General features: G+C 35.9%; 1 protein-coding gene across 1 annotated transcript; it reads right to left on the reverse strand.

The window, feature by feature from the left end:
• Window positions 1-2,189: 2,189 nt before the first annotated feature.
• LOC108668244 (L-2-hydroxyglutarate dehydrogenase, mitochondrial) lies at window positions 2,190-8,774 on the reverse strand. Its single transcript, XM_018155421.2, has 10 exons — window positions 8,528-8,774; window positions 7,496-7,629; window positions 6,614-6,739; window positions 6,239-6,396; window positions 5,834-6,007; window positions 5,245-5,406; window positions 4,888-4,997; window positions 4,365-4,491; window positions 3,666-3,818; window positions 2,190-2,740 (listed from the first exon to the last, which is right to left on the reverse strand). The coding sequence occupies exons 1-10, from the start codon at window positions 8,593-8,595 to the stop codon at window positions 2,630-2,632; spliced, it is 1,323 nt and encodes a 440-aa protein (XP_018010910.1). The 5' UTR covers window positions 8,596-8,774; the 3' UTR covers window positions 2,190-2,629.
• Between the last annotated feature and the right edge of the window lie 8,803 nt (window positions 8,775-17,577).

The raw sequence follows: 17,577 nt of genomic DNA on the forward strand, positions 1-17,577 counted from the left end.
ACAAATATTTTATAAATTTACAATTACAATCAACAAATAAAGTTAGGAGTGCGCAAAAAAATAGAGATAAACAGTTGCCATCACTATCTTTTCGCGAGCAGACGGGAAAGAAGTGCGGTCAAAAGTTTGTTACTCTAAAATTTAGAATATTTGATTTGAGCTGCACATCACATTCGTAGACTTCCAGCAATAGTGGTCAATACTGGAAAATAAAATTACTTATTCCTCGAAACGGATATTGTAATCGTCAGGAAATACTAGCTAAATAATATAGATATATTGCCAGAGCAGACTGATATTAGAGCATTTGTGAGATAAAAAGCTGCCAGCAAGATAAGAGACAGGAGAAGAGATGCGGCAATTGCAGAGTCTGTACTATGACTTCTCTGAAGATGCTCGACTCCGAAAGCCACAGCGTTGGAGACGGCGGGATTATGCATTGTATGACAGCTACATGGTATGAAAGTACCATGGACACATGGGTATGAAGGTCTCACGGGCACATGGGTTTGAGTGTACCATGGGCACATGGGTATGAAGGTTCCATATTTATGAGGGTACCATGTTCACATGGATATGAAGGTCCCATTAGGCACATGGTTGCTGATTTTCAAAGGTATAATGCTATCATCCATTGGGAAATGGACCATTCTTGGCGGAAATTAACGTTGCAAAAAATTGCTCATTTGACCTCGCGAAAAGGTTAGCGTTTGAACAGCTAAGTAATTGAATTCTCTACGCTAGTCTTCAGAAGACATCACCCACTTAGTAATAGTTTAAAATATATTTATTCCTTATTATTAATCTTAAGAGAAGGCTATTGCACATTCATTTGTATAATAAATCATGGCGAGATCGCAAACTCATTGATTTCAGAATGACATGGCTCTTGCTGAACTCATTGTATACTTGCTGTATTCATTGTATACTTGCTGTACTCATTGTATGCTAGCTGCACTCATTGTATACTAGCTGCACTCATTGTATACTAGCTGCACTCATTGTTCACTTGCTGTACTTACAGTTTGTACAGAACATAAACACGTTCCTGATCTGGCACGGTATCTATTAAATAGGACAAGTGGCAAACAAGTTTAGGTCACAAAAGTTTAAATTACCCAGAAGAAAAAGTAAAATGTTTTCGTAAGAGGTATCAATCGAACATAAAATATCACAAGAGTAATAGAAAAACATCCCACCAATCCATCGTTGCGGGCACGGATGTGAGAACTTGTGTGATATTGAGTATCTTTTTGTGACATCGAGTGTACATGCATCCAAGTATCATTTTATTCTTGTTATATTCTTTATCAAAGTACCACAGCACAACTCGTGATCAGTTTAAATAATATGCGTTTAAAAATTAATTTTTAAAGACAACACTTCCAAAGAATCCAGTGTCTCCAATCTCACAAATGTACAACGAATTTCTCATTTAATTTTCAAATTAAAAATTTAGTTTTTCAATTTTTTTTAATAAATAAATTTTTTAATATATAATTTTTTCAAAATTATTTATTCTGTTAATTGATTCATGCATTGCCTCTGACTTCACACAAGTGTGCAAAATTTCAGATCCATCAGACAGGTAAAAGTGTGTCAAATATCAGTTATAAGATTTGTAGCTGGCAAAATTATTTTTTCAATTTTTTTAATATTAAAAAAAAATTATTTTTTTTTTTAATTTTTAAAATCTTTTATTTTGACATTTGATTCATGCATTGTCTCCAACTTTACACAAGTGTGCAAAATTTCAGGTCGATAGGATAAGTAGAAGTGTATTAAATTTCGATTACAAGATTTGTAGCAGACAGACAGACAGACAGACAGACAGACAGACAGACAGACAGACAGACAGACAGACAGACAGACAGACAAGAAGTGAAGTTAAAGAGAAGTGTTGTAAAATGGTTTACGACTGGCATATCTAACTGGCTCTAAATTTTATACCTCGCTTAATAATTATCAAAATTTCGTGACATTTTGTACGCCTTGGGATGATTAGGCTGGGCTGGAGCTCAAGCTAAAGCTAATTCTAGTTAACGCTTCTAATGAATTAAATTCCACTATAAATTCAACAAGAAATATATGCTATCTAAATTAATTTGTAACAAGTTTACCGATTTACGATTTCGGTTAAAACTACTATAAAAAAAGGCATGTGTTATATCACTTATATGCAAACGAAATGCATTACTGATTGCTTATCATATCAAACGCTTCCAGTTAAAAGAAAACATGATTTAATGCAATTCTTAATGAGATGCTCATCATAAACAAACTAGAGTAAATACCAAATTTACGAACAACTCCCAACAATTACAGCTCCAAGTAAAGCCATGATCACGAGACAAACTCACCCCTGCACACGTCCATTATAAGTAATTCAAAGGCTATTGCGCTATATTTTTTTAAAATCCAATCCAACTAATTACGTAATTTATGAACCACCACACGAATTAAATTCGTTAATAAGAGCATAATTATAAGACAAACTCATTCCTGCACACGTTCGTGACCAATATTTTGATGGCGATTAGTATCATACCCTGCCTTTTTCCCTTCCATAATCAACCAAAGCATAAACGCAATTCATGAAACACAAAGAATAGAGAGAACAGAAGCGGCATCACAAGACGAACTCTTCCCTGCACTTGTCAGCGATCATCTTGGCGATGGCGAGCGAGGAGGTGGCCCCGGGGCTGGGGGCGTTGCGGCAGTGCAGCACACGACTCGCCACCTGCTCATCAAAGGCAAAAGCTTATATTGACCGCCACTCTCAGGTACAAGCATTATAATGAAAGTCAACTACGCGGCATTAGTAGTTGAATCATCAAATAGTTAATGCACGACAATTGAATCATCAAATAGTTAATGCACGACAATTGAATCATCAAATAGTTAATGCAAGACAATTGAATCATCAAATAGTTAATGCATGACAATTGAATCATCAAATAGTTAATGCATGACAATTGAATCATCAAATAATTAATGCAAGACAATTGAATCATCAAATAATTAATGCAAGACAATTGAATCATCAAATAATTAATGCATGACAATTGAATCATCAAATAATTTATGCATGACAATTGAATCATCAAATAATTAATGCATGACAATTGAATCGTCAAAACTTAATCTGGTAACTCTATATATCACATTGAAAGTTAGGTCCTTTTATATACAAATGCTACTTAGTTAAAAATCAAGACTTATTACAGACTTAGTTTCTAAATTAATTAATAATAACTAAATTGAAATTAAATTGATAATGATCAATTGAAACATGGTCATAAGGAAGTTGACATTTTAACAATGGTCGTAAATTCAATCGATTGTCAGTATTTCAGACAAATAGCAACTAGACATTAAGTATAAGTTTTGCGTTACATCGAATAATGAGGTGGGATAGACTACCAGATCAGCGTTTTGACGTCAGAAGCTTGTTTTAAAATAAGCCTAATGTAGTATGGAGGCTGGACACAATATCTGATCAGGGTCATGGACCCCAGAAGCTTGTTGTGGGAATAACTCAACATCAGGTATGGAGAATGTCCTGAATACCTGACAAAGAATAACCCAACACCAGGTAATGATACAAGACAATAACCCAACAATGACAATACAAGACAACCCAACACCAGGTAATGATACAAGACCTGGTCAGCGTCCTTGACGCCGTCGCCGCGGCTGAAGACGAAGTCGTCCTCCAAAGACCCGTCAGCGTTGAGCGCCTGGGCGCGCACTCCTGCAGGGCCTCGCCTGATGTCAGCAGCTGTAATGTCCGGCATGTACTCTTGCAGCTTTGCTACCTGAACAAATATATATCATTGGTTATTAGCTGTTAGGTATAAGAAATGAGGAAAAGTATTGCAGGCAGCCACAATATCATGAATGTACTTGAGCAGTTTTGCCACAACACATGTACGGTAAAAAGCTGTTCGCCCAAATATACTACGTAACATAAAGAAATATTCATTGCAGTCATGATGTCGTGAATGAATTTCAGTAGCTTTGGTGCCTTGGTAATCAACCTGCAAGTTGATAGGAGATATGATGAAAACATGCTAGCTCTCGTTTCATATGAAATGTATTTCAGCAGCGTAATTCTAAATTAAATAATAGTAGTGCATAAATGCGCCTTGGAAGGGAATTTACTTTCAGCCTTTAGCGTCTCTCGTGCAGACGTGACAATGAGGAATGCTTCCTGCAGCTGTCTTAGTGATATAATGACAGACAGTTAAGTGCGGTAGCTTTAAAAAAACTTTGAGGACAAAAACAGTACCTACCAGTATTAACATTTTAAAGTAAAGACATCTAGTTAACATGCGAGAAAAAGTTACTGAATAAAATCGAACCTGTAGCCGCGGGAAGGCTGATCTCATGACTTCCTTCAAACCGAATGAAACAAACTTGATAGCAAGTCGCTGGAAACCTCGGAATGTCAAAGCCTCCCACGTATCCTTTATGCTGATGTCGCTCCACCTGTCAGGTTGAACAAACTAGCTGTAGCAGAGACAATAGATAAAATAGATTACAGTTGCCTTCAATATGCGGTTATGGCTTAAAAAACGACACCATAATACCGCGTGTGAACGTGTGTATAGAATCCATCAATTAATAAAGATGGTGCGTGAGGAAATGCTTGTTAGAGCAGGCATTTTCTGCGGCACAAACAAAAAATATCAACCAAAATGAAACTAGCACTCCCAAGGATAAATCCCTATAAGTTCAGATATTTAATTAGAAGTTAGTTCGGGTGAAAGTCAATAGTGATGAAGTGGTTGTTTAAATTTCATCACTGTGCTGGAAGTAGTTTACAGAACTATACCCAAATCAGACAAAAAATGGTTATATTACTCCCATTATCGCAGAGCTTACTTGTATCCCTCCCTCTTGAGAGCAAGAATGGCGTTCGGCCCCAGCCAGATATCACCGTTCATGCGCGGTGTGAAGTGAACGCCCAGGAAAGGAAAACGCGGGTCTGGCACCTGCGCATTGTACATGTAGCTCAGAATAACAATGAAAATCGTGTAACTAATTTTATTCCAAGGTCGAGAAAAACATGTAAATTACTATGAAAAAAATTAAAATATTTTATTCAAAATACGTTAGGTATTCAAAAGTAAGTTAAATTTAGAAGTGGTAAGTTGACAATGGGAAGAATTTCCAATTTAAAATCATATTGCTCGAGTGACTGCTAATTATCGTAGGTAATGACTGAGGAAAGAAACATACTGGATAAATGTTGGTGGTAACAAGATGGCTCTTCTCAGGGCACAGCAGGAGATATTCTCCCCTGAATGGCAGGATGCGGGGCTCTGATGAGCAGCCAGTCAGCTTAGCAAGGCGGTCGCTCTGGAGGCCTCCGCATGTCAGCACATAGCGGCACACCACACTCTCGTAGATAAAAATACAAATTAGTCCACTCTCATATATCAGTACGGAGGAGAAAACTACACTCTGGTACAAAATTATAATCAAGAGCAACCAACCAATCCTCATCTGGGATAGCGGCAGACTGCATTTTTGTTAACAATGAATCGAAACTTGTAATACCCCACTAATGACTGCATAATACAAAGCTCTTGCTACATAATGAATAAAAAAAACAGATGATTCCAGTATCATTTCATGGCATAGCGGCAGCGATAGCGATATACTACACACTGATTTATAATAAATCTAAATACCCCTTTGATATTCCAACCCCATGTCGTAAATAACCTAGGTATACACAACAGATGCATCAACAAGTGTTTGCAACAAGAATTAAATGAATTATTTTTCATTTATATAAGCATCTTAAAGATTACATGCAACTCACCTTATTTTTCATGTTGATCCGGACGGGATAGTCGCCTTTATTTGACTCAAAGCCAAGCACCTCAGCATCAGTGTGAATGGTGCCGCCTCTGTCCACAAAATTACGAGCATAATGTTCAGTGACGAGGCCCCAGTCAACGATGCCAGTGTGGGGTGACCACAGAGCTCGTACTCCCTGTAACAACACTATTGCTTGAACATTAACTTTCAAATACTAAAGTAAACAAAAAAACTGAATTAAATCAATATTCTGAACTTTAAAATACATTTTATTGAATATAAATAGTTGAAGGAAATAGATGAGGTGTCTTTGTTCTATGCAAATCGTCTCCTTAAGGCAAAAATGACATAATTTAATCAACATAGAATTAACAAACAATGCAGCAATTACAAATGTATATCTCACCCGGAAGTTTGGTGCTATTTCTTTAATTTGCGCTGCATCCAACATAACAACATCAGGGACATTGTTACGCTTAGATCGTTCATGCAGCTCATCCAGCCTGTCCAGCTCCGAGTCATCCACTGCAACAATCAGTTTACCACACTTCCGGTATGGTATACCTGGTGACAATGTGTATAAAAAAATTATAAATACCTTTGCACTAGTTTAAAATGTAAAAGCAAAGCATGCACCTTGGTTTTAGAAGACCTAAAAATATGTTTTGTCATAAAATATCAAGGACACAATTTCAACAGAAATTATTAAGATAAAATTGAGTTTAATTAGACAAACTCACTAGGTACTGGAAAGTACGGTAATGTATTCATGTGAACTCACCTTCTTGATCACAATACTCGTATGCCATGTGCATGCCCTCGACACACAACTTGGCCTTGAGAGAGCCAGGCTTGTAGTAGATGCCTGCATGTATGACCCCACTGTTGTGGCCGCTCTGATGTACACCTGAAATAATGGAGCTTAAAACAAGTGATATTACTCCAAACCTGTAGTTATAAGAGCGCATATGTACAAAATTCACAATTTTAAAAGAAAATTAGCAAAATAAATACAGAGATAAGATATTCACATAGCAGAAATCATCTAGCCATGAGAAAAAAATTAGTTTTATAAATCAGCAGTTTATTAGCAAACAGAATATATTGTTTGTAACACTGTTTTCCTTCAAACTATCTCTCAACTTAATTCTTTCGCCATTAGTGGAATCCATGATGCCCAAGTTGTGTTGGCTGTGCAAACATAGGAGCAAAAAAAAATTAAATACTTCCAGAGAGTTTCTTCCTTGCCAAAAATGCCATGCACAAATTCTGTATTTGTCTAAAAGAGTTTTCTCAGTAAGCTCTAATCTATGAAAGTAATGCAACTGATGCAACATCAATGGAAAAAATGGATCATTGAAAACTATTAAATACAAACCTGGCAACCTAATTAATTAAATGAAAAATATTACTGCCATGATGAAATTATAGAAATGATGGTTTCTATATGTACTTAATATCAATCCAGCTGGATTGCTTGCTTGGCCCAAAATTTAGATTAAGGGAAGAGGAAAAAATAAAGGGATGGAAAATTTCCAAATTCAACATGCAATATCCACATATTACCACTTAAAATGCATAAGTTGATTACCTCTCCAACATGCAATGTATACTCAGCAGATTATTAACTATCAGGAATACACACTAAATGAACATAGCTCACCAACAGACTTTTCCTTCTCCAGAACAGCCAGAGTCAAATGTGGATGTCGTCCAGCCAGCTCCCTGGCAGTGGCTGCACCCACAATGCCTCCACCAACCACAACCACATCATAATGAGGCTCATTTGAGCTGCCACTGTAAAGAACGAGGTAATGAGCAATGCATCATAATGAACATGCATTTATATATAATTATTCTCATGCAGTCACACACAGGTTCACCTATTTCAAGGTCACCCCCAAAAAATTAGTTTTAAAACAATCCATAACAAATCTTATCATTGAGTTTATACACCTATTTGTTTTGAAGATTAGAGTTATTTTTAAGAATGAGTTGTGAAGTTGCATAAGCATTATAAATAGATTTAATTTTTGATGAAGCATACTCATTTAGAATTATGATTTTGTTAATATAAACCCAAATCCAAATTATCCAATTATGAAACATCAGGTAAGAACTTTCAGCCTTCAAGGAGTAACAAAAAGCAGGGGTAGGAGGCTAGGAGCAAGGCAGCAATTTTATAAACTGTCTGTACATGAAAAATAATTAAAGTAGGTATCAGAAGAAAACACAATCCTAGAATTGTGAACTGAGGATTCAAATCAATACCATCAATGTCACATAAGCCCATACTCAGCTCAGTATGCATTCAACATGCCGCTTTATAGCACAGTGGCACTGATCAATCAATCAATCATTCAATGAAAAATAAATGATGCTGGTCAAAAATGAAAAAAATAAGCTTTTGATCAAAAAATGAAATACAGTGAAGCTGATTGAATAGGATAGAAATAAGGAAATTTCAGTTCTATTTGATGGGTAAAAATATCATTTAAATTGGGGCATTGAAAATTGGCAAGTTGAGTGTTGTAATTTGAAAGTCCTGGGTGTCAATGAGACAATGAAAATTGACATTAGTCAGTCATATTAAATTGAAAAACATCATAGAACATACTAGGGATTTAACAAAATATTAAATGAAAAATTATAGGTGCATGAACAAAATATATAACCAAAAAGTAAAAAATCTGACCTGAAACTTCGCGTAGCGTTAGAGGGTAGAGCTATTGGAAAACGGTATCTAATGCACACTCGGAACATGTTTAATGGGAATTCATTAATAGGGACTGCAATTGTTGACAAACATTGAATTGTTATCTGTGTTATGCCTGAACTGAAGGGTAATTCAACAGTCGGTAAAAGATCCAAAAGACAAGTGAGCAAATTCACAAACAGAATAATAGTTTTCTACCAACTTAAATGACACTTAAGTTGAGTACTGTCAAATGGGATAATAAGGGACAATTTTGAGCAATTTTTGTTAACAACTTCTTACCATGAAATATTCCATAAATGAGTTTGGGCTCATTTTAAAGCTCTTTGCGAGGAATGTTGTATGGCATTCCCAAAAAAATTCTATATGCAATTAGTAAGGTGCCAGACACAAAATAAAAGCATCCTGAATTACCCCTGGGAACAGGATAATCTGGGACACTTGGAATAAAACTCAATGTTAAATGTTTGAAGCATGTAAAGTGTACTCATCCATTACTAACAGTACTCTGAAGTCCTCCTCTTCTTTTGTAGATGATTGAGATGTGGAATAAATTACATTTTCTTTGATTTTTGTTTGTTTTTCATTTATTGGTATGTTATTACCATTTCCAAACATTACTGTATTATTGATGTAATATTACCATATCCATGGACATGCCATTGGGCATTGACAACAACCTTGTCCACTGTAAGCTTCATATCATCAGGCAGCAGCCATATAGCATTTCTTCTGTATCTGTAAGCTTACAGAATGGTTTGTAATTTCACGCCTTTTAATTGGGTCAAATGAATTCACTATAACAAAAAAATGCAACTCAGTGCTCACTGCAGTGAGTGACAGAGAGCGCATTTTCTCGTTGACAAAAACGTGAAGTCACGGATGGACAGACAAACAGACAGAAATGGCAAGCACAATAGCACCTTCTTTCCATATATGAGAAAATGTGCTAAAAATACTGTAAAAAGTGTACCTTAAACAAAAAGGAATATTTTAGTGACAACCATCATATTTTTTGGAGAAATATATCATAGTTTAGGTTAATTACTCATTCTATGTTGCCTGGCGCACAATTCTATCTATGACATTATATGCACAATTTTGTGATGACTAATGAGGCATTTTCGTTGAATAAAATATTTTTTGCGGAGCAAGATAAATGTAATAAAAATTTTTTGTTGCAATTGATTTTTTGGTTAACTGGAGCCTTTGCTAGCTGAGGTTCTACTGTTAATGCATTTTTATGGGTGTCCCTTATTACCCCAGTTGGGGTCTTTTATTACTTGTCTTGTGGAAATGGCCACCATTTCTTTTGGAATGAGATATGCAAATTCCCTCAATCCCGTTTTTACGCCAACACCTGCATGCAACTTTTATGCAAGTTTAATTTTTTATTACGGCAAATTTTTTTTTTTTTTTTGCTGCAGACCTTAGCAGGGATACATTTTCAAAATCTCACTTTTCACACTTTCTTTCAGGGATTTTTTTTTACAGGTAGTAAATGTATGATTTCTAAATTTGCTTTATGCTATGTAGATAATAAAAATGTTTAACTTTTTGCCACTATTTTTAGTATTGCAAGATTTTTATTGGTTTAGCTGCTACAACATTTCCACGAAATGTGGGACAACTGTCCTGATTTACCCTGCCATCCCTTATTACCCCATTTGATGATACTTTACTGAAATTTCACTTTACACACTTTTTGTCAGGAATTTTTTAGAGGTACTGTCAAATGGAGTAAAAAGGGACGGGCTGGGTAATAAGGGACAGTCCTCCAACATTTTGTAGAAATGTTGTAGCAGTTTAACTAAATAAAATATTGCAAAACTAAAAATACTGGTGTAAAGTTCAACATTTTTACTATCTATGCAGCATAAAGCAAGTTAAGAAATCATACAATTATTATGGTACCTCTAAAAAATCCCTGAAAAAAAGTGTGAAAAGTGAGATTTTGGAAAAGTACCTCTGCTAAGCTGTAGCAGGAAAAATATTTGTCGTATTGAAAAATTTTACTTACATAAAAGTTAAACACTAGTGTTGGCTTAAAAATGTGATTGACAGAATTCGCATATCTCATTCCAAGAAAAAATGGTGGCCATTTCCACAAGACGGGGTATTAAGGGACACCTCTTAAATTGCATTTACTGTAGAACCTTGGTTAGTAAAGGCTCCAGGTAATGAAAAAAATCGATTAACAACAAAGAATTTTGATTACATTTACCTTGCTCAGTGAAAAAAATTTCACTTGATAAAAATTACAGCATCAGTCATCACAAAATTGTGCATAGAATGCCACAGATAGAATTGAGCACTAGGCAACAGAGAATGAAAAGTAATTAACCTAAACTATGATTTATTTCTCCAAAAATATGATGGTTGTCACTAAAATATTCCTTCCTGTTTCAGGTATGTTTTTACAATCTTTTTTGTTATAGTAAAATCGCTTTGACTCGATTAAAATTGAGCGAAATTACAAACCATCCTGTAAGCATACAGATACAGAAGAAATGCTACATGGCTGCTGATATGAAGCTTGCAGTGGACAAGGTTGTTGTCAATGCTCAATGGCAATTGGCATGTCCATGGATATAGTAATAGCACATTAATAATACGGTAATGTATGGATAAGGTAATATTATATCAATGAAGAAAAACCAAGTAAAAACCCTGTTTGACAGCAGTTAATTTATGATTTCTTAACTTGCTTTATGCTACAGAGTACAGCCTACATAGTATTAATAATGTTGAACTTCATGCCACTTTTTTTAGTTTTGCAATATTTTGATTAGTTTAGCTGCTACAACATATCTACAACATGTGGGAAGACTGTCCCAATTTACCCAGCCCCACTGTCCCAGGCCCCAGGGTGCAGAAAGTGGGTGAATTGTGAATAGGCTATCAAAAGATTATCGAGACGCATCAGCAGCAAAATTTACGCCTTTGGATCTTGCCAACACATTAGGATTTAAATTTTTGCATTAATGCATTTTAGAAATTATTGCAAATCTGGAAGACCGCAAGCGCAAACAGTAAGGCTTCTGGTACGTCAGAATGATCAGTATGCAGTGAAGCTTGTCTGGAAATCAGTTGCAACGATCAACGATGCAGTGCAATGAGCCACTGTGCAGAGAGTTGATGAATATTGCAAGATCTTTAGCGATGCTTCAGTAGCAAAATTTATGCCTTCAGAAGATCTTGCCGACACATTTAGATTGAAATTCTTTCATTTAATATATTTGTTAGTCTTCGGCCAACTATTTAAAAAAAGTAAGGTTTCCGGTATGTTGGATTGATCAGTAGAAATTCAGTCAAGGATGGTGGGAACGACTGCATGAGCACCATCCCACACGACAGCAGCCGGGTAACTAAAGAGCAGCGTCTTCAGGTTGTCTATTTATGTGCCCGACCAGTAATTTTCGCCCATATTAAATGTTAAAGAACTCCCCCACCGCTAACCCTTTCACGAACTGTCGTCAAGGCATAAATCAATGTACAGAGACGATTCTGGTCAGAATGATAGGTCAGAATGTCAGCTTTGAAGTGAGACTTAAAACCGAAAAAGTGAATTTTACGATTTTCATCCCAGAAATTCAGGGCGTAAAGGGTTAATTAAAAGCATAATTAAGTAGTGTTCAATATTCATTAGTGTTCTAATTCAAAGCCGTCTTGTATTCCAATACAGCTCACACAGCAAACGGAATTCAAACACGTTGATGACGGCATTACGTATCAGTAGAATTTGAAGCGCGGACGGAATACGCCTCACCACGTGCCGAATATTGCCACACACAGTGACAAAATATAGGGATTTGGTAGGTTTGCATTCTAAAGGCTTTTACATAAATATGGCAACATTTTGTGACGTTTCATCGTTGCCGACGCGTACTACGGTGTTTTGAGTCACCTAAAGCAAACAGAACTTGAGTAACGCATACGGTTATTTTTTTATAGTTTTTCATTTCTCGATGCGTCCTTAATGTGATGGAATATACCGCGTTTACCCTAGTTGCGGTCACATTAGAGTGGTCAGACTGCATTATCACATGTTCAGTTGACACTGGCTGTACAATCGGACTTTTTTTATGGTAAAATTAGTTATTTGGGGTAACACGTGCATGCAACCTTGTAAATAAGTTTGTGGCTTATAAATAGTTTTTCATTACTCAGCGTAAATGGCTTTTCATTAAAAATTACCCGGCGACGCATCTTAAAAGTACCCGGCGACGCTTAGGGCTTAAAAACCCATATATTGGCGACGCTGCATCCACCCTCTGCACCATGGGGCCGCAATGAGTGCATGGCGAGTAGGGTAAACGCGGTATATTCTGTTACATTAAGGACGCATCGAGAAATGAAAAACTATAAAAAAATAACAGTATGCGTTACTCGAGTTCTGGTTGCTTTATTTGACTTGCAAAACACCGTACTATGCGCCAGCAACAACGAAACGTCACAAAATATTGCCATATTTATTTAAAAGCCTTTAGAATGGAAACCTACCAAATTCCTATATTCCGTCACTGTGTGTGGCAATATTCAGCATGTGGTGAGGCGTATTACGTCCGCGCTTCAAATTCTACTGATACGTAATGCCGTCATCCACATGTTCGAATTCTGTTTGCTGTGTGAGCTGTATTGGAATACAACACGGCTTTGAATTAGAACACTAATGAATATTGAACACTACTTAATTACGCTTTGAATTAACAACCATTAAGCTTTTAATTAAGCAAATTTTAATTTTTGTACACAGCTTGGAACGATCTGTGTGTGTCCAATTCAAGTTGTGACGGAATTAGTTTTCATGTGTCTAAATCCATTTCTCAACTTATTCATCTATTAATTTATTTACCACTTGAAATCAGCGAATAGGTACAAGTAGGTATACTTAAAGGATTCCTAATATATTCACAGACGTATTTAAAAGTATCAAACCATAATATTTTTCCCATACAAACAGTTATTCACTATTTGGTAGAGCAAGGTCAACTGTCAAATTTGACACATTTTTCGATGATCTCACTGGGTAGCGTGCATTGTCTCTCTTTGGATCTCAATATTTTCCCACTAGATGGCCAAGACCTAGTGTTTTGGCATTAGTTTGACGCGCAAATGTATGACGTCACCATTTCAACCATCAACAAACGCATGGAACTAAAACAAAGCTTAATACAAAGGAAAAACTAAAGAGGTAACGGAATTACCCACAATGACGGAATATACCGCGTTTACCCTAGGCTAAGGGATCCTACTAGGTATCAAAGTTGTTAGCAGCATTTTCTTAGCAAAAACTGTGTGATGCCAGATCTTGAAAATGGTTGGCAATGCTTTCAATTGCTTTGCCTTTTAGTTTAGGCTAAAAATCCATATATTGGTTTTGGCAACGCTGCTTGTAGGCCTTGCCCCCTCCATAGTGACAAACCACAGAATTTTTAGAATCAGTTCATTTTTAATTTCCTCATTTACTCATGATTTAAACCAGTTTCATATGTAGGATAATGCAGGTATCCAGGATACTTTACTGGTCTACATATAGGACTCAAAAATGAACTTGAGGGAGAGTCTAAAAAACTCTCTGCTTTGCCACTATGGCCCCCTCTGCTGCTCTGCAGTCTGCACCCTGGAGTCAGGACCCAAATTGTGGCAAATAGGCCTAAGAAACTTTTTTGTTGCCATTCCCCTTTTTCAGTTAGTAATTTTTGAGTCCCATCTGGGCTATATCATATGTAATACAGATAAATAGACTAGTAATTTTTTTGGAAACCATCATTACATACTAGGCTACATAAGAAATTGATTAAAAATTTAAAATATCGAGTTGACGAGGAAATTAAATACCAAAGTCCAAACTGATTATAAAATATCTGTTCTCTGTTCTACCACTATGCCAGTAGAGCAGTAGTTGATAGGCCAGTCTGACCTACTAGGCTAGGCTACTACCGTTATTACCGTAGCACCGCATTACTAGCGTGTAGTTTGACTCGTTTCTAACTTCATGTTCATGATAGCCTCATAGGTCGTATTTCTTACGTAACATTTATAGCGGACCCAACAAGCGAACAAATATTTTTTTTTAAACATTCATTGTTCAATAGCAATAATGCATTGATAGACACTACATTTAAAGTATTATAACTCTAGAAATATATTGCTTTATCCGGTACCATCATCAAAGGTGAGCGCAACCAGCTAACTGCTAATTGTCAAATTCATATGGGATTTCATGTTTAGTTGCTTACGGACGGCGTAATGCGAGTTTTTTCGTCAACAAATTGTGTAGTAGTACCATATGAAGGGAAAGCCTGATCCGGTAGGTCATCAATTTGTAAAATTAAATTTAGCGGGATAAAAATAAGTTTCGCAATTTAAAAACATTTTAATTTATTTTTGAAATACATTTTATTGCGATATATCCTTAAATAAGCCTATTTGTACAAAATAATTATTAGCGGCATTTTATGATTGTCTGCTGATATTTGGAGTAATTTGGCAACACTCCGTCGAGAGAAGCTAACCTGAAATGTTTATGTGAAAAAGAATTAATTGAGCGTGATTTTCTCATTTTCCTTCTAAGAAGGTTTGTGGTTTTGACCTTAAGAACATAAAATAAATTATAATATAGTGTTGTGTTTATAAGAATTCTTATTACTGGTGAACGTGAACCTCTTACCATTACACGAATCAAAGCCCTGCTTTGGCCACGGCAAACAATAATGACTCTCAGTGTAATGCCAAACTAAAAACCACCCCAAGTTCTTAGGCCATTTAAGAAGTAAGAAGCACTTGAATGTTGATCATAACATGATGACTTAACTATATACATGCATATATATTTCGGGAGTTTTCTTATGATTATTGGTGCTTTAATACCATGAAAGACCAGCACAAATTGATTTTATCTGGTCCCGTAATAATAACAGAAAATTTGTGCTTTTCAACAGACTACCTAACTGACCAGGCTGGCAGGCTGCAAGTAAATTTCTCGAAAAACAAATTTGACAGCTATCTGAAATTTTCTTTTTTTTTTTTTTTTTTTTTAAATTCAAATTTTGTGTAAAATCCATTTTATACCTCTAAAAATGTATCATTCAATTTTCAGCCAGGTTTTAAAAATAGGATTGGAATTTTTCTACTTTTTCTGAAATCTTGTGGCTCCAATGTGACAAATTTTGAATATAATTGGAATCTCACGGCCTGATCATGCACTTTTGTTAACAATTAGAATTAGGTAGGAATAGGAGGTATGAGGTAATTCTTCTGGCAGAAACCTCAAGGTTCTGGAAAAATGATAGGAAAGTTCTAGTTGTGGCCCTAAACTAAAGGTAGATGTTTTTCACGCTTACAGTTCAAAATTCAAATATTATGCTACAATTACCTTTACCTATTTTGTTGCACCTTAATCTTGATTCTTGAATATTGATCTGATCTGAATTTTTTAATTTGTGGCTGAAAATGGTTGTCAGAAAAAGCAAATCCTAAGGTGTCCTGTTTTCCTTTTTTATTCAGAAAGAACTTTTGGAAAGGGCAATAAAGGGTTCAATAAAGTTGCTGACACCCCACTGTGCAAACTGCAAAGAGTGGGTGAATAGGGTACATGGTGGCAGGGAATTATTGTGAGTACTTATCAGTCCACCGTCCACCGCCGTGCGGCGGTCTTAACCCTTCGCAAGGCCCCATGCCCTTGGCCCTTGGGCACCTCTTGCAAGTTGTAATGGTCTAAACTCAACAGTTCAACCCCATGGTCTCATCACAACTCCCTTTAGAAATATGTGGAGTTTTGAAATTGATAGTAATAAATCAATAAATATTTGAACTGGGAAATTCCTTAGTTACTTACGTTGGTTCCACAATGATATCAATGACATAAAAAATGACAATGAAATCGGTTAAGCCTCAGCCATGATTCTAGCTTTGCTTAGTCCTTACACTCTTACCTCGTAATTCATGATGTTAGAACTTCGATATTCAAATATTGACACTGCTGTCAAGTGTCAATATCACAATCAAAATTATTTCACAATCAGAAATATGTTATAATATCACAATCGAAAATATTATTCACAAATAACCATCCATTTCAATGCCAAACTGGTCCCATCTTCACGCTAGTCATATGTAAACTAAATAATGGAAAATATGTTGCTGGAACACTTTAAGGGGACCGACCTAGCTAAAATTTGAAAATGTTGAGTTTTTCTGTTTCTTATCTCGTCTTAAAGGTTGTTTTCTTGCGCATCGAACGATATAAGTATCGTCCCTGTGCGTCGAAAAATGACTTTGTGACAGCTCCTCAAAGGGAGGCGGGTTTTAGGTCCCTTAACAAAACTCTACGAGGATAAATGACGCGCTAGTCACTCCACAAAGGAAGGCCTGGCATTAAGCAGCCAATCATGGCACTAAAGTGGGCATAGTCTTGTTTGAAAGAGCACTTTCTTAATAATATTAATTCAGCATGGAATCATGGAGATGCAACTTCTATGATTAATTTGAATCATAAAAATTAACCTAATGCAAGAAATTAGCAATCAATAATTCAACGTTGTTTTGTAAGTTTTGTACCAACAGAACTACGGAAAACTACATTAAATACGTATTGGCAACTTAAGCTAAAAAAATGCACTGCAACTGTAATCAGCTGTGAGAGAAGGTGCCAGAAAGCGCGATGGATTTAATTTAGTCATTTTTTATTTGAAATCGGTCTCAGTTCTCTGGACTAGGAGCGTAAATTACAGTGTAAAACCTATTAAAAGTTTACGTTTCTGCGTGAATTTTGATGCTGTTAGCATTGAAATACTTGAAAATATCTCTGATGCAAGAAATACTGGCTAAATACATTTTAATTTAGAAATTAACATCAATCAAAATTACTGTTGTTCTTGCTTCAGGGCTATGTTGGTTCTTGCGAACTGATTGTTGCATCCAGTCGCTTATATTGAAAATAGAAATATTTAAGCAAGTATTTCTTGCATCAAAGATAATTCAAAGTTTGTTAATGTTAACAGCATTATAATCCATGCAGAAACGTA

The sequence above is a fragment of the Hyalella azteca genome, unplaced genomic scaffold (genome assembly GCF_000764305.2).
Source record: "Hyalella azteca isolate HAZT.00-mixed unplaced genomic scaffold, Hazt_2.0.2 contig5104, whole genome shotgun sequence".
Classification (NCBI taxonomy): Eukaryota; Metazoa; Arthropoda; class Malacostraca; order Amphipoda; family Hyalellidae; genus Hyalella; species Hyalella azteca.